Source organism: Phodopus roborovskii, unplaced genomic scaffold (genome assembly GCF_943737965.1).
Source record: "Phodopus roborovskii unplaced genomic scaffold, PHOROB, whole genome shotgun sequence".
Classification (NCBI taxonomy): domain Eukaryota; kingdom Metazoa; phylum Chordata; class Mammalia; order Rodentia; family Cricetidae; genus Phodopus; species Phodopus roborovskii.
The window spans coordinates 18,350,321-18,375,474 of record NW_026126469.1 but is presented as its reverse complement, the minus strand read 5'-3'; the positions used below and the strand labels follow the sequence as shown (position 1 = coordinate 18,375,474).

The 25,154-nt window shown below is 42.7% G+C and overlaps 1 protein-coding gene across 1 annotated transcript in view; it reads right to left on the bottom strand.

The window, feature by feature from the left end:
• Osbpl11 (oxysterol binding protein like 11) overlaps positions 1-23,583 on the bottom strand; it is a 62,560-nt gene extending 38,977 nt beyond the window's left edge. The window contains exons 1-4 of the mRNA XM_051191375.1: positions 23,172-23,583; positions 7,905-7,973; positions 1,728-1,903; positions 229-308 (exon numbers count right to left, since the gene is read on the bottom strand). Of these exons, the coding sequence (XP_051047332.1) occupies positions 229-308; positions 1,728-1,903; positions 7,905-7,973; positions 23,172-23,368 (522 nt within the window). The 5' untranslated portion in view covers positions 23,369-23,583. The remainder of the gene's footprint in view (positions 1-228; positions 309-1,727; positions 1,904-7,904; positions 7,974-23,171) is intronic.
• Between the last annotated feature and the right edge of the window lie 1,571 nt (positions 23,584-25,154).

Below are 25,154 nucleotides of genomic sequence, written 5' to 3'. Positions count from 1 at the left end.
TCTCACTGGCTCTGGGTTCTAAATGTAAAAGTATAGCTGGGTGTTGGTGGCGCACGCCTTTAATTCCAGCACTCGGGAGGCAGAGGCAGGTGGATCTTTGAGTTCAAGTTCTCTTACAGAGAAAGTTCCAGAATAGCCAAGCTACACAGAGAAGCCGTGCCTGAGAAAAAAGTATAAAGCACACATCTCCCCACTCTGTGTACTGGTACTGTGTGCAAACTCACATACCTTCCCGATGGCTTCCGTGTGGTGCTGCGTGCATATCTGGAGTCTGCTCACCCAGTGCTGCCGCTCTTTAGCATCTGTGGCTGATAAAAGAGCAGACACGTTATCTACTTTTGTATTTATCTGAGGAACACAATTAATTGTTCACATCACAAAAGATGGATGAGTAATGAGCAAATGCTAGTTTTACTTTCCTTACAGAAAATGTCACTGACTGGAGGGAGAGCAGGAAAGACTGAAGTGTTGCCCTCGATAGGAGTGGAAATTGCCTAATGTAGCCAGGTGAGGACATGAGGCAACAGGTCTTAAGTTCCTAATGGTGGGATGCCCCTGTTTGTTTATTTGTATATGTATTCTAATTTTCCAAGATAGGTTTTTACGTGTAGCCCTGGCTGGTCTGAAACTCACTCTGTAGACCAGGCTGGCCTCAAACTCAAGTGATCCACCTGCTTCTGCCTCCTGAGAGCTGGGATTAAAGGCGTGCCCAGTGGAAATGTCCCTATTTAAATAAACTAACCCGAGTTAGAATCTGGAGAGATGGCCCAGTGGGTAAAAACGCTGACTCTTCTTCTAGAGAACTCAGGGTTAGTCCCCAGCACCCACATGGCAGCTCCCAACTGTCTGTAACTCCAGTTCCAGGGCTACCCTCACACAGACACCCAGGCGGGCAAAATAACATTAAATGAACATTAAATAAAAATAAATTAAAAAAAAAAAGAGAGAATCTGAAGTAATGAGTTAGGATTGCTACTATACGTGTATTTCTTAAATAAAACCACACATTTCTTCATAATTTAATTTAGGTGTAAGCAAGGTGTGGCAGCACAAGCTTGTAATTTTAGTATTCAGAGGTAGAGGGCAAGCGTTTGAAGCCAGCCTGGGCTGAACAGCAAGACCCTGTCTGTCTAAAGAAGCCCAAACGATGGTCACATTACCCTGAACACTCCTGAAAAACCAATATGAACACCCAACACCAAGAACAAACCCAGGAAGTTATACTGTGTCTTAATGAATATTGACTTTCTTGTTTGTTTTTTGTTTTCAAATCAGGGTTTCTCTAGACTGTCATGGTCTGTAGACCATGGACTGTAGGCCTCAAACTCAAGAGATCTACCTGCCACTGGTTCCCGAGTGCCCCACTACCCAACAAATATAGACATTTTAACAAACCCCAATAGTTTACTTACTAAAAGATGTCAAGAGGACAATGGGCAAAAAAGAAAAATTCCCTGTAGCAGACATAAAACTATTATTTAAGCAAGTCTAACTTTTACAGTTCTCAGTAATCAGGGTTTCATCTACAAAATAAATCCTTTCTAGAAGGCCCAACACTAAACAGACTCATGCATTGACCAACTTGAAAACAATTATTAAAACAGATTTTATAAACCCTCAGAGCAATTCTGAGATGCGGTGTGGCATGTCAGCAGTGACAGCAGCTCCTGTCCGCAAGCGCATAGGACAGGAGCTAGGGAGGGGACCCCAGGGCTAGGTCGGCCTACCTCTGAGTTTATACTGCTCCCCGCTGGCAGCATTCACTGTGAAGGTGTGGGAGTCTTCATCACTGGGGGAGATCACAGCACCCGCAAGCTGTAAAGTACCTCTGGGTTTCTGATTTCTAGACTGTTCATTCACAAAGTACTCCAACAGCCCAGCTTCATTGTTTAAAACAAAAAACCTGCAATGATTTTAACAAAGTTGTGATTTTTAAACATTTGCTTAGTCAAACTAAAGCAATGCAAGCTTCAATAGTTTAAAAACTATACTGAATTTTTACCGGAAAATAAAACAAAACAAAAAAACTAAAACTAAAGCATGCCAAGAAGTAAACCCAGAAACACTACACCAAATTTCCTACGACAAAGACTACTTCAAAACTGAATATATTTAACACAAGGCATGAGTCACTGAGCCAAGGGAGCAGCATTTATTTTAAATAATTCCTGTGGCCCTGGAGATCAAACCAGGGCCTTCAAAACCCTGGGCAGACACTACACCCAAGCTCCATCTTTAGTCCCAGAAGAAGTACTTCTCAGGGAAGAACACAGTAAGTAGAGAAGGAGACAAGGCACACACTCCTTTAGAGAAAACTCTCCTGATAAACTGCAGGCAAGGGCAGGAAGAACTCTAGGCTGGTGTGATGCCTGGTAAAAATGAATACTAGAGTTGCAAAGATGATCCTGTGGTTAAGAGCACTTACTGCTCTTACAGATGACCTGAGTTTGGTTCTCAACATCCATTCTGGGTGGCTTAAAGTCACCTAAAACTCCAGCTTCAGTGGGATCCAATGCCCTTTTTTGTCTCTACAGTTACCTACACACACACATGCATGCATGCACACACACAAAAGAATAATAAATCTTAAAAAAAATACCCTCAGTAATCAATATGAATTTTTAAAGAAATAAATATGACCCAAGACCAGTGACATATACTGAGAATGTCAGCACAGAAAGATGTTGTGACTCTACTTTAGATAGGTCACAAGTGAAGGTCACTTACCTTGTTTAAAAATGAAAAGACTGCAATTGGAGTCACAGAAACATAGGGAACTTGAGACTAAATAATGAAATACTGATATACCTTGGCGAAGAATTTGATGGAACACTGGTAGACTTTGGAAAATAATTTGATGTTCTGATTCAGTTATAGACTAGATAGTTTAGGATACATCAGATCCCAATTTAAGTAGCACAATAGTGCTTTCCTTTAAAAGTTTGAATTTCTCAAATTTATGTTTGGGTTTCCAAAGGGCTTTTTTTTTTTTTTTTCATTCAAAAGCCAACTTCATAACAGAAGCCAGTGTTCAGTGTGACCCAGTCAAGAGTCAGGAAGATTGCTCAATGTCTCAAATGACACCGAAATGACCATATCAAAGAGAGAAGGGAATTAGCCTTCTGTTCAGGAAAAGAAGGAGATGGGGGAAAAGGGAGGTGATGGGGGAAACAAGATTAAATTTTCCCAAAAGACAGGAAAAACTCTTGGCTCTTCTTCCAAGGTTTGCTGTTGCTGTTGGGTTTCTCTACATAGCCCTAGCTATCCTAACATAGGCCAGGATGGCCTTGACAAACACATCTGCCTAGGATTAAAGGCGGGTGCTACCACACCCAGATCTCTCTTAAGCTTTTAATGTACTTTGGAGTTTGGAAAAGTCTGTTCACATAGTTTGATAAAAATTTCATCTTAATTAATTTTGCAGCTTTTCTTTTCTTTGGTTTTGTTGCTGTTTTTCTGTGGCAAGATCTCACATAGCTTTAGGCTAGCCCCAAACTTTCTATGTAGTCAAAGATGACTTCAAATTCTGATTTCCTTTCCTCTATGTCCAGAGTGCTGGGCTTGCCAGGTATACCACACAGCTCAGTGTGGCTATGAGACCAAACTCAGAGCCCTACACATGCTAGGCAAACACTCTACCAACCACACTCACATTTTTGTAATTCTTTGGTTTGGCTTTGTTTTGTTTTTCAAGACAGAGATTCCTGGCTGTCCTGGAACTCAATTTGCAGACCAGACTGGCCTCAGACTCATTTCACCTGCCTCTGCACTCCCAGTGCTGGAATTAAAGGTGAGTGCCACCACTGCCCGGCTATATTTTTGTAATTTTAAAACTCACATTTCATTATAGTTGGAGTTAGAGGTCTCTTCATGTGTTTGTGGAACATTGTTAACTGCCACTCACATTACTGCTCATTTTTAAAAGTTATTTTCTGAAGACTTCAAGGGATTATTTGAATTAACATAAAGCAGCCAGGGATGAGATCTTAGATTTCTAAACCTGTCTTTACTAAAATGTCTATACAAATCTTCCATGCAAAAAAAAAAAAAGAGAGAACCCAAGCCCAGAATGGCAATGCTCAGCAGGAGGAAACCATGAGCTCCAGACCAGCAGGACCACATAGAGAATCCTAAGACATTCTGGGTTACAAAGTGAAATCTTGTTTTTTAAAACAAAAATAACAACAAAAACAAACCAACCAAACACAGGAACTGTTCTGTTAGCAATAAAATAAATAATTTATTGCATAAAAACCAAACCCTCTAAAGTTGTATGCTTTAGATGAGTGAACCACACTGTAAATGAATCCCTTCTCAATAAAGATGCTAACATGCAGAATGGGGAGCTCAGAGACAGCGAAGAGCACCTGCTGCTCTCAAAGGACCTAAGTTTGGTTCCTAGCACCCATATGGTGGCTCCTATTGCCAATAACCACAGTTCCAGGGCACCTGATGCCTTCTTCCGGTCTTCATGGGCTCCTGTGTGCAGTGTAAAGTCACAGGCTCATACTTTGGTCATCTGAAGATAAATGGCCCCCGTAGACTCATGTTTGACCCACTATTAGGAGGTGTGGCCTTACTGGAAGAAGTGTGTCATTGTAGGGGTGGGCCCAGGGTGGGACACAAGTCTTCATTCTGATGCCTGCAGATCAAGATATAGAACTCTCAGCTACCTCTCCAGCACCATGTCTGCCTGCAGGCTGCCTTGCTTCCTGCCATGATAATGGACTAAGTCAGACTCAATTAAATGTTTTCCTTTATATAGCTGCCATGGCATCTTTTCACAGCAACAGAAACCCAAACTCACACGCAAATAAATAAACAAATAAATAATACTTTCAAAAAGAATAATGTTTCTTGAGAAATTAAAGGACAATCACTACTGGTCCAAGCAAGAATAATACTATATTTCAAAATGGAAAAGAAAAATGACTAGTCTGTTCTCTTAAAAATAGCCAAAGACAATTTAAAATATAACATCATTCAGGGCCAGGAAGATGGCTCAGTGAGTAAGGGCAAAGCCTAACCACTTGAGTTCCTAGAGCCTACATGGTAGAAGAGAGCCAACACCAGCATGCTGCACTCTAGCCCACAGGTGTGTCGACACACATGCACACACAGAACACAACACTAACATTATTTGGAATCTTATTTGTTATGACCATATATTACTTATTCCAAAGGTGTTATTATAGATACACAACATAGGAGGAACTCATCCAGATATCAGAAGAACAGAGAAGTGCCTGGCAAAAGGAGGTAACAAGTCAGTAACTGATTATCTTCCCAACCCCAACATGACAGGAGGATCTAACAGAGCACTCTGGGCTGTTCTCAAGAAAGATGACAGGACAGATTAGCCGGGACTGCTGGTCAGTCAGCCTGCAATCCAGCTAGGGGGACACTGAGGCAGGATTCTAACTAAGCCCAAAGACAGTCTAGGCAACTCACTGAGATTCCTGGAGCCAGGCTCAGTGGAGGGGTGCTTCTTTAGCACACGAAGGCCCCTGGTTCAACCCCAGTATTGACAGAAAAAGAAGTGTGTGGATTATAGAGGTGACCCACGTAGCTTTCCTTGGGGCACTAGACTCTTATATTTTTGGTTGTGAGCCTAGCCTTTAATAGCTGAGCCATCTCTCCAGCCCGGCACTAGACTCTTGATGAAAATATTTTTAGTAACTCAGACTAAACAATAAACTAGGAAGATATGAATAACTGCTGAGTATATTGGAAAATTTAACATTCAACACAATCCTTCACAGTAGAAAACTCACCTTTTTTTTTCTTTTTTTCTTTTTTTTTTTTTTTTTTTTTTGCCAATTTTAGTGTTATTATTTAAAGAATGGTTAAGGGCTAAGAAGATGTTTCCATGGGTAAGGGCATGTGCTTGCAAGCATGAGGACCTGAGTCCAAACCACCAGCAACCACATAAAAAGTCTAACACACCTCTTGGGCCTTTTGCTGGTCAGAGTAAAAGTGTACAACCAGGCACAAGGGACATCTGTAGTTCCAGCTGCTCCAGATGCTAAGGCTCAAGAGCTTAGACTCAGCCTGAGCCACATAAAAAAGCTCATCTATTTTATTTTATTTTGATCTTTTGAGATAGGGTCTGTTTATATGGCCTGGCTGTCTGTCCTGGAACTCGCTGTGTAGTAGACCAAGCTGGCCTCTAATTCACAGAAATCTGCTTGCCTCTGCCTCCCGAATGCTGGAATTAAAGTTGTGTGTCCAGTTGTTGCTCATTTCTTTTAAAAAACCACACACTGACCTGTATCATCTATCAGTTCTACTTCCTGACATAGACACAAAGAGTTCTACTTCCTGACATAGACACAAAGATGTAGACTTGAAAACGTTCACAGCAGCATTATTTTCAATGGCCAAAGGTAGAAACAACTCAAATGCCCATAATAGATGAATAAATAAACAAAGGTTTTATATACACATACTGGAATATTGCTAGTCTTTAAATAGTAGTGTGAACCAAAGAAATGGCTGACTGGGTGAAGGCACTTCTGCCAGTATAATGCCCTAAATTAAATCCCAGGACCTGATGATGGAAGGAGAGAACTGATTAATTCAGGGTCTCTTCTTTTTTTAAAATTGATTTGTAAACCAGCTTTCAATCTTTTTTTTTTTTTTTTTTTTAAAGATTTATTTATTTATTTTGTGCACAGTGTTCTGCAGGACAGGAGAGGGCACCAGATCTCATTACAGATGATTTTGAGCCACCATGTGGTTGCTGGGAATTAAACTCAGGACCTCTGGAAAAGCAGCCAGAGCTCTTAATCTCTGAGCCATCTCTCCAGCCTGTAAGGTCTCTCCTCTTACTACCATACACATGGTTTGGAACACGCTCGCTTGTGTGCGCACACATGTGCACATGGGCACACACACACTAATTAATCAATGTAATTTTTGTAAATTGGGCCAACAAAATGGCTCAGTGGATGAGGGAGTGCTGCCAGGCCTGAAGACCTCAGTTCAATCCCTGGGAACCACATGATGGAAACAGAATTGACTCTGATCTCCACATGCTCATTGTAACACTCAGGCACACAGGGGTGTACTCATGCACACACCCAGACATTTAAATATAAAAATAAAAAGCCACCAAAGAGCTGGGCTGTAGTGGCCCATGCCTGTAATCTTAACACTACAGAGGCAGAGGCAGGCAGATCTCTGAGTAGAAGACAGCCATGCTACACAGAAAAACCCTGTCTCAGAAAAAACAAATAACAACAAAACCCCCAAAGTTGTGATATAAGTCTACAGTCATACAGATAAATCCTAAATTATGCAGAGTGAAATCAAAAGCCACATGTTATATGCTCCACGGACACGAGGCAGAAGGAATATTGAAGGAAGAGGCCAGAGTTTCAGCTTGAGAGGTTGAGGAAAGTTCTGGAGATGGGTAGTTGGTTATGGCAGCTGTACAAAATGGTGACTACATTTAATAACACTGAGTTAGATGCATTAAATCCTGTGTATTTAATTTCACTTTAAAAAGAAAAGGCTTAGAGCCTCTGCCTGCAACTGGCAAGTGCACACTTCCCTGCTCACCCACGGTGGTGTGGCTGTAGGCTGCTTAGTTAACCCTCCAAGGTCACAGAGCTTTGAGAGTCAAGCCCGTATACCCATTTTCCTCACCTCTGCACACAGTAAAAGCACATGGCTAGGGAACACAGCACTCTATTCCTAATCATATTTCTGGGAGTTAGAAGCTGTCACTTGGATATATGCAACCCCTCCAACTAAGGAGAAACCCACCCCACGTGTAGGAGAGATGTGGTAGACCCTCCTCTAAAAGGCTCCCCGCTATTTGTACTGATGTCTGCATATAACACATCAGCTCCACATTCCCAACCTCTTAGGAGGCTGACATGATAGGACAGTCAACTTACCTGTACTGCCACCCGGTGACGAGGTTGGTGTACTTCATTAAATAGCCATAAACATTTTCCATATGATCACTGTTTCAAAAAGAACAGAAAGTTGAAGTTGGTGAAAAATGGTTGAAATTCCAGATAGGCAATTGCACAGGTTTGAAAACAGCTGCACAGACTTAACTCATCAAATTAGCCAGGCATGGTCATGCATGCCTTTAGTCTCTGCCCTCAGGAAAGCAGAGGCAGAGTGTTGACCCACTCTGGTCAACATACAAAATGACAGGCCAGGCAGGGTTACAAAGAGACCTTATGTCACCCCCCCACTCCCCATGAAAAAGTGAAACTCTTCAGAAGAAAAAGAATCACTGAGGTACCTGAACCCCTCCCCCTTGATTTTATTTACAGGATTTTAATTTACCAAACTTCTTCAAAACAAGTACAATACTCCACTTATTGTTAATATTTCAAATATAGTCATTATGTGATTATAAAACTGCATAAATATAAAACAAATACACTCTAAGTGTTGTACTTAAAACAACTAAACAACTACCCCAAAACAATTTCCTAGAGTCCTTCCTCTGCTTTGGGCACTTAACACATGCCCTCCCCACACAAACACACACACAAAACCGTTTCTGTCCTTCTTTGTCCAGCCCTGGGGCTCCATGACCTGACCTGTACAGAAGTTACTTCTACAAAGGACTTGGCATAAGCAGCAAAAAACCACAGGGCTCTTTTAAGAAGCCCTGCTAACAATTCAATGGTGTGTATGAGAGCTGGCAGTGGCAGTGACCACATCTCTAAGCCAGCAGTATGCTGCTTGATGACAGCATAGACCAAGGCGGTGAGCAGAGCTCTCAGTGCTGGTGGTAAATGTACCCCTGCCATATTGGAAAGCAATGTTGTTATTTAGCAGACAAAAGACTCGTGGCCAGAAAAAGATAAAGATTTACAGTAAGGACAGATTAAGATGAAGAAGCTCTAAAGGTTTACAGTTTGTTTTAAAATATACATAGGTTTGGGAGAGAAAAAGAAACAGGATAAAGTGGTTTTAAAAAAATAGAAAGAGAGTAGCTGGGTATAGTGGCACACACCTTTAATTCCAGCACTCGGGAGCCAGAGGCAAGCAAACCTCTGCGATTTCAAAGTGAACCTGGTGTACAGAGTGAATTGCAGGGCAGCCAAAGTTACACAGTGAAACCCTGTCTCAATTTAAAAAAAAAAAAAATAGAAGTAAAAGAAACAGAATAATAAAAAAGCCACATAAAAACAGAAAATACAAAGAGTCTGGATACTGTATGGTATTGTGTTGTCTTTGAATTGCTCAATTACTAAGGAAGGAACAACAACTGCTAAAATACACTTGATTATCAATGATGCTGAATTAATCCAATTTATATATTTTAAAAATGCTTTGACTTCAAAATTTAAGACAGGTTACTGGGGAAAAGAATTTCTATTTTTGTTTCCAAAGAAAATGGAAAGCTGTGGATTCCTTCCAGACTAACATGGTTTGATCAAGCAAGACCCCTGAAACAGTGTCCCAGGTGACCCAACATTCAAAACAGCTGGGACAAGGCAGCCTTGCAGACCACTACAGCCAGGATTTCTGCATCTTCATAGGATCCCCCAAGACAGTGCCCCCAACAGCAGGAAGCAGTTTGGAAAGAACAACGCCCAAATTCCCAAATATTGTCTACAAATGTTTGTTTTCATCTAAATGGGGTTGGTTATAAATGGTTAATGATCACAACCAATCTCTTTTTAAAGGTAAAAAGGGGATTATGGCTAAGAAATGAATACTTTGTTTTGGAATGGATTTGTATTGATACAAATTTAAGGTCAATTTTGTGGTATATTTCTCCTCTTGTTTAAGTATTGTGTTTATATAGGTCATTTTAAAATGTAATGTATAATTTAGTACAGATAATAGTTACCTATAGTAGTCAAAATTTATAGTTAAGTTAGTTAGGTTTTCTGGATATACAGAGATATATTTCAAATGGATAGGCATTCTTCAAACCTTTCAAAGACCTACAGAATATGGCATTTAAAATGGTTTAGGGTTTTTCTTAACAGTGAGGCACAACTGTTGCTGGCAACATCTTCATCAGAAAGGAAGATGGACATGGAAGAAACTCATTATGGAGTTTACTTCCAGTATGGCAAGACTAGCCATTTGGGCAAGATACTGCTCTTGTTTGGACTATTTGACTCTATGCTGTATAAACTGGACATGCAGGACCCACAGAAAAGTGACTGCTGAAACAAGATGGACAGTGCTACAGGGTTTCTGCTTCATGGAAGAGTCTGCCAGACATTCTGTAGAACACAGAGAAAAGTGACTGACAAACTTCCAACACAGGTGGACAGTTTAAAGTTTCCCACTTTGCTGAGAAGTCTGCCAGATACACTATGGCCCATGGGTCGAAGATGGATGCGCCAATTTACAGAAGAATTTCGGATGACTGTCCAGGCAACAAGATGTCTCTGTCATTTCTAGAGTTTCTATATTATCCTTCTGTGTTTTTTAATGGAGTTGAAGACAGATAGCTATGGTTATAGTTTTCCTTAGTTAGGATTAAAGATAAGTTACTTATAAGACTTTAGAATCCCAAAGATAGGATAGATGATGGAATACTTTCTTTAAATCTTGCTAAATGTTAATGAACTAAATATTGCAATTATAGTTCTTGCTTAATAACTGTTTTGTTATATGTAATTTTACTATGTTAAAGTTAAAACCCTTCTTTTTATTTAGACAGAAAAGAGGAGATGATGGGGAATGTTCTTCTGTAAATATGTTTGTCTCATTGGTTGATGAATAAAACACTGATTGGCCAGGCAGGAAGTGTCATAACATGGCAGATACTGCCACTAGCTAACCATAGAGGTCTGGAGGTTTGTACAGACAGGCAGGAAGTGATGTAGCTGGGCAGAATCAGAATATAAGAGGAACAAACAGGAAATAGCTCTCTTCTCTGCAGAGATGTAGCAGGCAAAGGAGATGCAGGGCTGGCCATGTAAGCCAAGACCACTGTGGAAATACTTAGACTGATAGAAATGGGTTAATATTTAAGACAGAGCTAGCCAATTAAGAAATGCTAGTAACCAGCCAACAGTTTCATAACTGATACAGAGTCTCTGTGTGCTATTTGGGGCTGACGTGATTCTGGGACCAGGATGGGAAACTGCTTTTTAGTCAGGTTCTCCACACCAAGCCTCTGCCTGTAGAAGGTGTCCTCCCTACCTGGTGGCATGTCATTAAAGCACTGCAGCTGAGCATGTCCTACAAGAACTGGACTTCTGGGACTATCTACATGTGGATTATGAGGAGAAACTTTCCTAAAATCTTAAGTGTACTAGCTAGCCAGGGTGGTCTTGGACTCCGAGGTCCACCTGCCTTTCGCCACTTTCACCACTGCCTGACCTCCATAGCTTGAGGCTGGCTTTGCTTTCTCAATCCTCAGGCAAGCATTAATAAATCATAAATAATAAATCACCACACTCCTCTGTTCAGAAAGGGGCAGGTCTTTCAAGGTAACTTTTAAACCAGGTGTAGTGGCATATTCCTGTGATCCCTGTAGTCAGGAGGCAAAAGAATCAGGAGTTCAGCTGGGCGATGGCCCACACCTTTAATCCCAGCACTCGGGAGGCAGAAGCAGGATCTCTGTGTGTTCAAGGCCAGCCTGGTCTACAGAGTGAGTTCCAGGACAGCCAGGACTGTTACACATTTCTGTGCCCAAGAACTAGTTAACACAGTCAACAAATGTGGAACCACTGTGCCCCCTGGTGGCCATCAAAAGATGCTGTGGGACTCAATGTTTTGTTTTGGGAGACATGGTCTCCTGGGAGCCCAGACTGGTTTCAAAGCCACTATGCAGCCAAGGATGACTGACCTTAGACTCCCCTGCCTCTGCCTCCAAAGTGCTGGGATGATGGCATACAGCACAACTCTGGGCTGGACCCGAACATCTTTTGTTCACTTTTTTCTCTATCTCCTTATACAAAACTTCCAAATCCAAAGGGACTAAGGGATGTCACCAGTAAAGCCACAAGCATACACCAAAATCTGAAAACCCCCAACCTGAAACATTCCTGGTCTCAAGAATCTCTTTCTGATGAAAGCCTGTGACAGTGTGTGTGATCCTCCAGCGCTCATGCTCCATTCCCATTACAAGTGTATACATTTTTGTATACACTTAATGAACCTTCAATATTAAGACAACCTGGTTGTTAAAACTGAGGAAAACACTACATGCCTGATTTTATCATGCTATTTCATGTTCTCCAAACCAGGTGATTAAAAACAAGACCCTGTAAACTAAACTACAAAGAAGTTGTCTTCAGTGCTGCAATAACCCACTGATCTCAATGTGCCATTTACTTGGAACTGGTCCTGGAAGCTGTCTATGAAAACTGCTCAAAAAGGGGCTGGAGAGATGGCTTGATGGATAAGAGTACCTACTGCTCTCCCAGAGGTTCTGAGTTCTGTTCCTAGCACCCAGCAACTGTGGCTCACAATTGCTTTTAACTCTAGTCTAAGGGGATCAATGCCTCTGGCTTTCTCAGATGCCAGCACACATGTGCACATAACATACTCCATATGTATTCATAATAAATTAATATGTATTTTAAAATATTAAAATTAAAACAGTGTTAGTGTATATATAAACAAATGTACACGTAGGCACAGTATAACATGAAGAAAACAACAAGAAAGGCTAAATTATAAGGATATAAGGAAGGACTGAATGCAGGTGATGTTATGGAAGAGGATACAAAATTAATTGTTTTTCCAGTTCTAAAACTGTCATGAGCTTTTTTTTTAAATGTGGATAAGTATATCAGATATATTCTATATTTAAAATGTAAAAATTAGAAGCCAGGCAGTGGTGGCACATGCCTTTAATCCCAGCACTCTGTAGATGGAGGCAGGCGGATCTCTGTGAGTCTGAGGTCAGCCTGGTCTACAAAGCAAGTTCCAAGACAGCCAAAGCTACACAGAGAAACCTGGTCTAAGGGTAAAACACACACACACACACACACACACACACACACACACACACACACACACACAAAATTTAATGTAAAGTTCCATGACTTCCATCCCCAGCCTATGTAAACTGTACAGAAGTTGGCTGTAGAAAGAGACTGGGCCTCATTATTGTGTGATGCTTTATTTATTTACAAATTTTTTATAATAACATTTATAAAAATTTTAAGGGGCTGCTGAATTGAACTGTCAAGTGGTATTAGTATGTTTTGTCTGGTACTCCCTCCTAGACACCAACTGTTTCAATTCTGAATTTTCATTACTACTACACACTTCTTTTTTATTTGTTTTAGTTTTGAGTCAGTCTTGTTATGCAGCCTAGGCTGGCCGTGAATGTGTGATCCCTCCTGCTTCAACTCCCTGAAGGCTAGGGTCATGGGTGTTAGGCTCCAATGCTGACTAACACAGTAACTGTTAACCTTTCAGACTTAAGAGACATAAATATGTTTAAAATTAAGCTTGCTTTTAAATACTCTCAGATCCTTTCAGTTAGGAACAAATGATTCACCAGGCAGTGGTGGCACATGCCTTTAATCCTAGCACTCAGGAGGCAGAGAGGTGGGTATCTGAGTTTGAGGCCAGCCTGGTTAATACAGCGAGCTCCAGGATAGCCAGAACTAAACGAAGAAACCATTCCTTGAACCACCACCCCCCCACCAAAAAATAATAATAATAGTAATAATAATAATAATAATAATAATAAATGATTCTTACTAAACACAAAGTACTCTGGAAACCCACTAAAAAGAGATATTTAAAAGGCAATATCTTTCCATCTGAAATTTGTAATTATCCCCAGGAGAAACACATCTCCACAGAGAGAAAACACAGTAGCAAGGGTCTCTACACAGTAATGAGAGCATCCAAATTCTTTTAAAAAACACTTGCCTTTTCTTTCATTTTTTTTAAGATAGGGTTTCTCTGTGTAGCCACAGCTGCCCTGGAATTCACTCTGTGGACCATGTTGGCCTCAATCTCAAAGACCTGCCTGCCTCTGCCTGGCAAACAGGTGTCTCCTCCCACTCCCACCTCCTGGCTATCTCGGAACTCGCTCTGTAGACCAGGCTGGCCTCAAACTCACAGAGATCCGCCTGCCTCTGCTTTCCAAGGGCTAGAATTAAAGGCGCATACAGCCACTGCCAGCTCTACTTTCACTTTTTAAGTTTCGTTTAAGTTTTATTAAGTTGAGCACACCCTCTCCGTTTCCCCACCAATCAGTCCCCTTTGTCCCCTAGACAGTTTTGCTTCTACTTTCACATTCACGTGCCTAATTTTATGTATCTATACACAACCTAGGAACCACAAATGAGAGAATACATGATGCTTATCTAAAAAGAATATGTCATCTGGGCAGTGGTGGCACACACCTTAGTCCCAGCACTCAGAAGGTAGAGGCAGGTAGATCTCTGTGAGTTCGAGGCCAGCCTGGTCTATAGAGCTACACTGAGAAACCATGTTCTGAAAAAAAAAGGTATGTCATTAAAATACAGGACTATATGATAACAGGTTGGGGTGATAGAGCCTGGTGACTGATTAGGTATGAAATGAGAAAGGGACAGAAGAGTGAGAGAAAAGACACAAAAGCAGCAGCTAGATGCCAGCTGCATTTTCTGGTAACTTACACACGGCCTTAAGGACCTGCAAGGGGTACAGAGGAAGGTATCTGGCATGACTGAGATACAGAGACTGGGCAATGCACTTGGCATATGTGAAGACATGGTTGTAAACAGGATTACTCAAGGTACATAAATGATAAGAGGTGGACAGGGTCTGGAAGAGAACTCTAAGGAAAAGTTACTGAAGGAGTTATCAGCAACAGAGAAGCAGGGTAGCAGTGAGTGAGCCAGCAATGCTCAGTGCCATCCGAGGCTGCAGTTTCTATCAGATTGATAACCAAGAGGAGCAGGTGAGTGTGTGACAAGGGCGGGGCCAGGAGGCAGCACTGAAGAGTACAGAGCCTGCCTGGCACTTGGACCACAGCTCAGAGTTCAGCTGGAGGTCATCAGGTCCCTTAAATGCTGTCTTCAAGAGAAAACCTTTATGAACAAAAACATTGAAAGAGTCTGATAAAGCACAGGAGAAACTTACAATCCATAACTTTGAGGAAGAATGAAATCAGGGCACGCTATGGTACTGAATCACAGGGGGGTGAATTCTTAAGTCTTGGCTAACAGCCTGTGTGTTTAGTTCTTTTCAGCTCAGGAGCTGAATGTGTGGAATGTGTGTGAAACTTAGGAGCTAAAGGCAAAATTTTGTGGAAGATGTATTTATCATGAAAAATGACCACATCCATGAAATACAAATATTGTAATATGTGGTTATGTATATTTAACTACTGATTTGGCTGGGGACATAGCTCGTTGGTAGAGAACTTACCCAGCAAGATCAAGACCATTGGTTTGACTCTAGCACCAAACCTAATCATTTTTATTATTGTGTTATTCTCCAGTAGATATTTTGTTAGAAGCCATAAAGGGTTTGAGAATCACTCTACTCAGAAGCTAGAAAATTAGCATGCTTCAATCTCATAGAGAGTAGCAGAAGAGTCCTAGTGTGAAATGACAGACTTCAGTTCTCAGAGCTACGGCTGCACAGATTTCCAGCCAAATCCCACCGGGCCACATAGAGGGCAAGAGACGCCTACACATAGGACAGATAGACTGTGTTAAAGGGCAGAACCTCCTTGCTCCAACACACATTCCATTAAAAGCAGTGAGTAGTACTACTGACTCTACTAAAGCAGGACTGTATTTCATCACACAACAGCAAAAACATAGGACAAATGACAGACATGATCTCTATCTTCCAAGGTATGTTTATGAGCAGAGGTTCTGACCTCCCTTTGTTCCAGACATTTTCTAGGCTATATAATGGCCTGGAAGATGAACACACTCGAAGACGCCCACCTTCCGAAAAGCACAATCACTTGCTAATTCAGAGCCTGTTAGTTAATCATGGTTAGCTGGTGGAGAGCCTAACATCAAAATTTTTACATGTTTGAAATTTTTGAAAAGGCAGTCCCTACCATACAGGCCCTAGCTTGCCTTTTAACACTTCCTTTGGTTCACTCCTTTCTGTCCACCTCAATAAACAGAAAGTGTAGTTATGGATTTGTAAACTTCCCTTGAAGCTGACACGGAAAAAAATAAAGGGGAAAATTCATTTATGAACTGTTAATATTCACTGTGAAAACGGAAGGATGGAGAATTAAGAAATCTATTCCTGCCTGCAAATGGTAAAATCCATATGTGAATATAAATGACTCTAAAAGGCAATTTAAGGCTAATGGAATAAATTCAACCAACTTTTTCTTATGTCATCAAGGGACAGTGTGCAAATACTGCTGCGGCCCTTTCTTCTCATTTTTTCAATGGTGCTGAAAACGAAGCCCAGGAGCTCCCAAGCCCCGCTCTTCTGGGTGTGCACACAAGCGGGAATTGAGTAACAGAGAGGCTCACACACTGAAGAGGCTCAAAAGTATTTGTTATGAGTTAGAACCCTAGAAAAACATGAGACAAACATGTATTAAACTAGTTGTTATCAATTATGTACATTCATAACAGCCTATCTTCTTTTAATACCTCTATGCAATAACTACCTAGAAGTAAAAATTCTTCCAATTACTAGTTATAGAATCCTGAGCAACCCATTTCAACTTCCATCTTCTTCCACTACAGAACAGAGACGATGCTCTGAGAACTGTGAGGGTTAAATGTGGTGAGAGACCAGGAAGACCATCACCTACACTTCTCACCCCTTCATCCTGAAGCTAGCTGAATATGACCTGCAAATACGTGGACATATTGAGCTGGACACATCTAAAGCCAAATGCATAATCTGACTGCCCCAAATTCATTTCTCCTCTAGATTTTCAGAATTTTAAATATGGGTGATGACTGGGGTCAATTTGCATTTCCTCCTCTCATCACCACCTCTCATCCATGCTCCTTTAAGCTTACTGTTGTGTGTCCAGGTCACTGAGGCTCTTTCCTACCACTATTAGGTGATCATCCATACTCCATTGCATTACTAACTATGGTAGACATTTTCTGGCATGTACCCAAAAATCCAGACAGCTGGTGTGCAAGCCATGTGTAAGACAGGCTTCTAATGCCTAGAGAAAAATGATAAGCTGTCACTTACATGCTTAGGTTAGAAAAACTGTAACTGAGAGCTGTAAGTCTGGCTCTCTATTCCTGCCTCTGCTGAATTATACCACCCAGCTATAGAATAATTTGTGGAAACGTCCCCATGGCCAGGAACCAGCTAGGTCTCCAACCAGCAGGCGTGAGGACCTGAGGAACTGAATTATGCCATGAGCCCAAGGGAGAGGTAAGAAGCAAAGCCTTCCTATCTGAATTCAAGCTTCTGGCTAATGACTGTAGCTTCATGAAGAACACAGAGACAGGACACAGCTAGCTGAAATACCAACCCATACACTGTGAAGTAATTAATGCTCCTGTTTTACCTGGGTGTCTTGGAAGGCTGAGGCAGGAAGTTCTGGGGTCTGGGCTAGCCTAAGCAACAAGGCGACCTGGTCACCTTGCCACCTGCCTCAAAGACACAAAGGTGCTGCTTTAGTAAATTGAGTCCCTGAACTTGGGGGTAATTTGTAACAGTAACCCTTGTCTCACCTACATCTCTTTGTTGTAGGATATCTGTACACTGTGTGAAGATGTATTGCTGTGACTAGAGTAATAAAAAGCTAAACAGCTAATAACTAGGCAGGAGGGATAGGTGGAACTTTGGGGCAGAGAGAGAGACTGGAAGGAAGTATCTAGGAGCACGATTTTGTCAGCTGACTCTGAGCAAGTCTGAGTTGCTGTACTAAGAGGTAACCAAGTCATGTGGCAGAACACAGATTGGCAAAAGCAGGTAACTTTAAGTTATAAGAGCTAGTGGGAAAAGCCTAAGCTAAGGCCAAGCTTTCATAGTTAATATGTCTCTGGGTCATTATTTGAGGGCTGGTGTATTGGTGTATAAAGACAGTCTGACAAGAAAGCTTGCTATATTGCTTTCTCCCCCCCTTCCTGGATTTTTTAAAGACAGGGGTTCTCTGTGTAGCCTTGGCTGTTTTGGAACTCGCTCTATAGACCAGGCTATCTTGAATTTAGAGATCCACCTGCCTCTGCCTCCCTAGCGCTGGGATTATAGGCAGGTGTGTGCCACCACTGCCTGGCTTGTTTCAAGATATAGTCCTGGTCATCCTGGAATTTACCATGTAACCAGGTTGGCTTTAAACTCAGAGAAATTCACCTGCCTCTGGTTCCTAAGTGCTGAGATTAAAGGTGTGCACCACCAAACTCACTTTACCTACATTTTGAAACGAGTCATTAAAAAACTACATTATTAAAAACATGAGTAAGAATTGCTGGGTGGTGGTGGCATATGCCCTTAATCCTGGTACTCAGGAGGCAAAGCTTGAGGCCAGCCTGGTCTACAAGTGAGTTCCAGGGAAGCCAGGGCTACACAGAGTAATCCCAGCAACCTGGAATGCTGAGACAAAGGATGGCAAGTTCAAGAACAACCTGAAGCGAGTTCGAGGCCAGCCTGATGATCAATTTAGTGAAAACTTGTCTCAGGATACAATTCTCTCAGTGGCAGAGCATGTACCAAGCACGTGTAAGGCCTTGACGCTCATCTCTTCCATCACTTTTAAAAAAGGTGGGGAGGTCCTGAGAGTAAGGTCCTAGCACCACATACAATTGGGCACAGCAGTGTGAAGCTGTATTTCCAGTGTCGGGGAGGCAAAGAAAGGAGGATCTCTGGATTTAGTGAGAGACCCTGTTCAAAAAGAAAGGGGGAGAGGGCTGGTGAGAAAGCTCCACAAGCACTTGCCACAAGCCTGGCAACCCTAGTTTAACCTCTGCAATGCACAGTGGAGGGAGAACATCAACCTCCACACAGGCTTCCGACCGTCACACGGGCACCATGGCACACCAACACTCACACACAGAGAATGACAAAAGTTCTTCTTCTGCCTCCCTAGTGCTGGGATTAAAGGCATATGCCATCACTGCCCGGCTAATTTTTAAAAACTTAAAATAAAAATAAAGTGGAAAACAACTGAGAAAGATGCTGGCAACCTCCAGTGTCGAATTGCACCCACCACACACAACAGTCCTCTCCCTGTCACACAAAATGCACTAAGGGACCAGTGACATGGCTCAGCGGGGAAAGGCACTCACTGCCAACCCTAACGAACCCTGGGAACCCACACAGAAGGAGGAGAGAACTGACTCCTGAGGGCTATGCTCTAGCCTCCATATGCACACTGTGGCACACGCATACCTACACACACAGCTAAAATGCCTACATGTCTATATACTTGCAAAGTTTGAGGTTTGACTCTCTATACTGCTACAAATAAATAATAATAATATTGAATATAAACAAGCACTTAGTAAATAATGAAATAATACAACTTTATCTGGCACTACAGTAAGAAACCAGAAATAGGGCTATCTGGAGGGACAGGCATGGTGATGGAAGATATCATCCTGTAAATATGTTTCTCTAATTGATTAGTGAATAAAGCCCTGTTGGCCAGTAGGAAAGCAAGATAGGTGAGATTAGGAGGCAAGGAGGATTCTGGGAGATGTAGTAGTGAGGAGTCAAGACGTAGGGTGTGACAGAAGTCCGGAATGCCTCTCCGGTAAGATAAGGCCATGTGGAAACACTCAGAATGATAGAAATAAGTTAATACTTAAGACAGAGCTAGCCAATAAGAAGCTCTAGCCATTGTCCAACAGCTTTATAACTGATAAGAGTCTCTGTGTGTTATTTTGGGACTGACGAGGCACCAGGACCAGGCTGGCAGGCAAGTGCTCATAACAGGCATGGTGCTGTACTCCTTTAATCCCAGCACTGGAGAGGCAGAAGCAGAGATCTCTGTGAGTTTGAGACCAGCTTAGTCTACCTAACAAGTTCAGGCCAGCGAAGGTTACATAGTAAGACCCTGTCTCAAATAAGATGGGGTGGTAGAGGTAAGGGGCGGGAACTGGAAATGGGTAAGAGGTTAGAATCAATTGTTGCACAATCATGAGGGCTGGAGTTCCAACCCCAACACCCACTTAACAATCCAGATGTCTCACAAGTACCTGTAACTCCAATTCTGAGGAACCCAATGACTTGTTCTGGGCTCCATGTGCTCACAAGCATGCATACCTGCACTCACATGAGGACATGCCTATAAAAACATGGACACATGTGTAAGAGAGAGGAAGGAAGGGTATGACAGAGGCAAGCAGACTTCCGGGAGTTTGAGGCTAGTCTGGTATACAGAGTGGATCCTAAGACACCCAGGACTATATACAGAACCCTGTCTCAAAAAAACAAAAGGGGCTGGAGAGATGGTTCACAGGTTAAGAGCACTGACTGCTCTTCCGGGGACCTGGGTTCAGTACCCAGCACCCACATGGCAGCTAACAACCGTATGTAACTCCAAAATCTGACACTCTCACACAGACATACACGAAGGCAAAACACCAATGCAAATAAAATAAAAATAAATTATTTTTTTAAAAAGAAAAGAAAAAAAAGGAGCCAGGCATTAGTAGCACTTGCCTTTAGTCCCATCACTTGGGAGGCAGAGGCAGGTAGATCTCAGTGAGTACAGAGCCAGCCTGGTCCACAAAGCAAGTTCCAGGATAGCCAGGCCTGTCATACAGAAAAACTGTCTAAAAACCAAACAAATAAAAAAAAAAAATCAGTAAAAATAGTTTCTCTAGGCAGAGAAACTGGGTGATTGGGGACAAGTACGTAAGACAAATATTTCACATATGTAATCCTTCTATAAGATGTTTTAGATACGATATTAATTAACACTTTAAAAGTGTTAATTCACATCTTAAGCCTACCTATAATCCCAATGCTTTGGAGGCAGAAAGATCAGTAGTTCAGTGTCCTCCTCAGCTACATAGCAAACTCAGGGCAAGCCTGGGCTACATGAGGTCCTATCTCAAAACATACACACACACACACACACACACACACACACACACACAGTATACCCAACAATGTACATTTTCAAAATGGAGATAGCATTAAATTATTGTAGAGATCAAAGTTACTGATGAGCTCTGTAATGGTCAGATAGGCAGTTAGTTGACTACGAGGCTCTAGAGTTCCTGAAGTTTTCCTGACTCAGACTCCATCAGATGAAGTCAGAAAGATAAAGAGCCCACAGCACAAGAGAATAAAGCCAGCCTGGAGAAGGACAAAGAAAAGCCAACCAATGCAACCTTGACAGGGACAAACAAGAGAAAGTAAGGTCAGGAAGTCAAGAAAATGGGACGAGGGTGCAGCTGTGGCTCGGGGATAAGTAGTCAGGAAAATCTTCCAATGGCATGTATACTGACAGGGAACTCAGGTGGAACAGCACTGTTCCTTGGTAAAGGCAGAGCAAACGGCACAGGCTGCTTAGTAAATGAGAGAGGCAGAAAGTGTAAACTGCCTTCCAGGGCAAAGGGTTAGGTCACATTTTATAATTGTTACTATTTTGTTTTAAACATCTCTAGACTGAACCTGGGGGAAAAGTCAAGAAAAGGAGACCACAAGCTGAGCTCTGAGTAAAATTTCCACTTTAATTCAGAGTGATTTCAGGAACTAGGGTTCAATTACCAGCACCCATGTGGTGGCTCATATCTGTCTCTAACTCCAGTTCCCTCGGATCTAACACCCTCGCACAGACATACACGCAGACAAAACACCAACGAATATAAAATAGTGGTTTTCAGAATTAAGACTATCAGAAGACTGGGTTCTGGGTATCTTGAACTTTACCTTATTTCCTTTAATGATATCAAAATATCCCCACAAGAAGAATTTTCTAATGGTTCATCCTAACTCATAAAGGGAAAGGGCGGGAGAGATGGCTCGGTAGTGAAGAACACTGGCTGCTCTTGCAGAGGACCGGGGTTTGGTGCCCAGCACCCATATATCAGCTCACAACTGACTATAGCAACAGCTGCAGAGGATTTAATGCCCTCTTCTGGTCTCAACAACCAAAGCACACGTGCAAACACACATAGATACATACATACATGTGGGCAAATACTCATACACATAAAAAAATAAAATGAAGAAAATCACAAAGGGTGAGAGACTATCATACTGACTTTAGTTCAATCCCCACTTGCCAACTAATTAAAGCTACCTACTCTCCTCATTCCTGTAAAGTCATGCCATGCATATTTCACACACACACATATTTGCATATTAGGTGGTTTGGTTTGGTCCTGGTGGGGGTGTTGATATAGGGCTCTCTATGTAGTCCAGGCTACCCTGGAACTCACCATACAGATCAGGCTGGCCTGAAAGTCACAGATATCCTCCTGCCTAAGCCTCCAGTGTGGTGGGATTAAGGAGTGCCACCACACTCAGCCCATATTTGTATATTGTAATACATGAACACTTCACGTAATAGTACTCATGATAAATATTCATCTTTCACAAAATGAAACACACAGACAGACAGACAGACACACACACACACACACGTTTCACAAGTGCAGTCACAGAGCTTAAAAGAAAAAACCCTAGAGTTAAACACACAGGTAATTAACCAAAACTTAAGTATCATCACTGTAGGTTCCAGCATCACAGGAAGCCCTGATTCTGTTTATTCTTAGAATTAGAGATAGCAATCTCTCCCTACACTTCACATACAGAAAACACAAAAGTGAAACTTTGGTTGTTTCTCCAGGAACTCTTGCTCCTTAAATTTTTCATTTATATTGACGAAAACTGTCTACACTCTATTGTCTCTTTGCCTCTGAAGCCTAAGTATTAAAGTCCCTCCATCACAAGCACCCAAAGGGTAAGATACTTTCCTTACTCCTATCGTCCCAAACTTTGGAGCACCCCGCATTTGCTAGCCGCTGAAAGTGCTGAGCTCAACAGCTTCTTCTCTAACAGCCATTCAGGCTTACTTGTAAACAAATTACAACAGAGGCAAAAACAGAAGTGAGTACAGAAATAAATCAGAGGAGGAACACACCCTTGGGCAGTAGAAGAAATTCTGGGGTACATTTATGAATTCCTCAAAAGGCCTTCAACAGATACCTGTTGAATGAACTGGATGAAGTGAATCCTGTTAATGGAAACAGGGGTTCTAGGTCCAAGAAAGATTATCAGCTGCTTCGGAAGTGGCCTCCCAACTGCAACATGTGGACCCCCAAACACTCACTTCCACCCCAGAACGTCACTTTGGAGGACTATACCTGTACTGCCAGCCTTTCGTACTGCCACCGCGACTGCTGTTGCTGCTGCTACTGCTGATTGCACCCCCACAGCTGCTGTTGCTGCTGTTCTTGTTCGGGGTCACCGCTGTGGCCAGGCCCTCCAGCTTCCCTTCACTCTCCGAGACTTTCAGGACCGACGCCGGCTCACCTCCCTGCATCTTAACTCCAAAGTTCATCTGCCCTTCTCGGGCGGGAGAGAACAACTGCAGAGGGGTCTTGTAGGTACTTTTCCCCTTCTCTCTTGCTTTTACTGTGGATGTGATATCAGACCACGGCTAGAGTGGAAACCGTCAGTGGTCCAGAAAACGAGGACACGCATTTCCACTTCGGTTAAAACTTTTAAGAGCACAGGTATCCTTCAGAAAGATGCCTCTCCTGAACAAAAACAAGCAGGACCAATCACCCCGCCAGAGGGCTCAGTGCCACACTCCGAGGAGCAGCCGGGCGGCGCCGGCGAGGTCGCGGATCCTCCGGCCGGGAACGCGGGGCAAGGACGGGGGACCACGGCCGGAGAGCCCCAGAGCCCGCGGCCTGACCTCGGGGCTCCGGGGCGGGCCGGCCGCGCTGCCTCTTCTCCTCGGCCGGGTCCTCAGAAGAAAGGGCCCGTCCAGCCAGTTCGGCGGTTCCCGCCTCAGCCCCAAACTGAGCCGGGCGGTCGCGCGCAGCCCGCGGAGGGTCGGGCAGACGCCGCCCGGCGGGACGCGGGCTCCGCCGAGGCCGCTTCAGCTGCGGCCGGAGGAGAGAGAGGTTCGCGGCGGCCTCTTCCGACACCCCTATCCCTGATGCTCCGCGCACTACACCGGACTGGACCGGTCCCTGGAGCCTCCCCAGCCCCAAACGTAAAGCAAGGGCCCCGGCCACCGCCCCACCCACAGCCGGTCACCCACCCGCCTGCTAGCTTTCCCCGCCTTCCTTTCCGGTGTCGTGTGAGCTCATTTCCGCCAGAGCTGAAGCGCCGGCGCCATATTTGTTTGGGGCAGCCGAGCCCGAAAAGAGGCGGTGACAGGGAGTCCTTAGAGAGAGGAGGAGTCGAACGAAGCCACAGCAGGAGAGAGAAACAAAGGGAATGAAATGGCCTTGCTGAACAGGTCCTATACTCTCTTGTAGAACTCCATTCCATGTCTTGTTAAGGAAACCTAAAAAAATAAATAAAATAAAAATAAGAAATTACGGAGCAAAAGGGAAAAACACCTATTCAATCATTTTGGGGAAAAAAACCCAACCCAACATATTTGAAGTAGTGAGATTGATGCTCTAAAGGATAACAATAAACATGCTTAGGAAATATTAAGTTATACAAAGTAGCATTTAGCTAAGGGATCGCTGCCCAAGCTAAATGTACACAACTGGAAGAAAAGTAGTGTACAACCAGGCTAGCTGCAAACCGTAAGAAAGAAAATTTTGTGCCATGATTAAAGTTTAGGGTCCTAAGGAAGTTTTTGTTAATGTTTATTCACTGACCTCCAGTTAGACTCCATCTCATAAAAGGAGTCTATAATCAGCCATTAAGTCCACACCATATCAAAGATTGTGCCTCTAAGAGACCACTCAAGGGGCAGAGCAGGGAGCAGGGCCACAACCATCCCTAAGGCCTGACCTGCCATTGACTCTGTCTCTTCATAGGAAAAATAATTCTGCCAGGTGGGTAAGGTGAACCTGGGTGACAACTATTTGAAAAGAAAAACACAGGTATACTTAAGAATAATCCTGACAATATCTTTGCTGTGTCAATCTCCTACCTGCCTAGACTTGCTGTCTATTATCTCCATTTAAAGTGTTCAAGATGTAACCTGAAAAGGGTTTAAGGATGATGGCCTATGTGGAATATCAGCGTAAGATATTTTACATTCATCTATGCTGTGGAACATTTGTTTAATGATGCAAAGATGTGTTGCATTCTTTTATGATGGGTTTGTTTAACTCTGTGAAACTGTGTTACTTTGCCTGCTTAAAACACCTGAT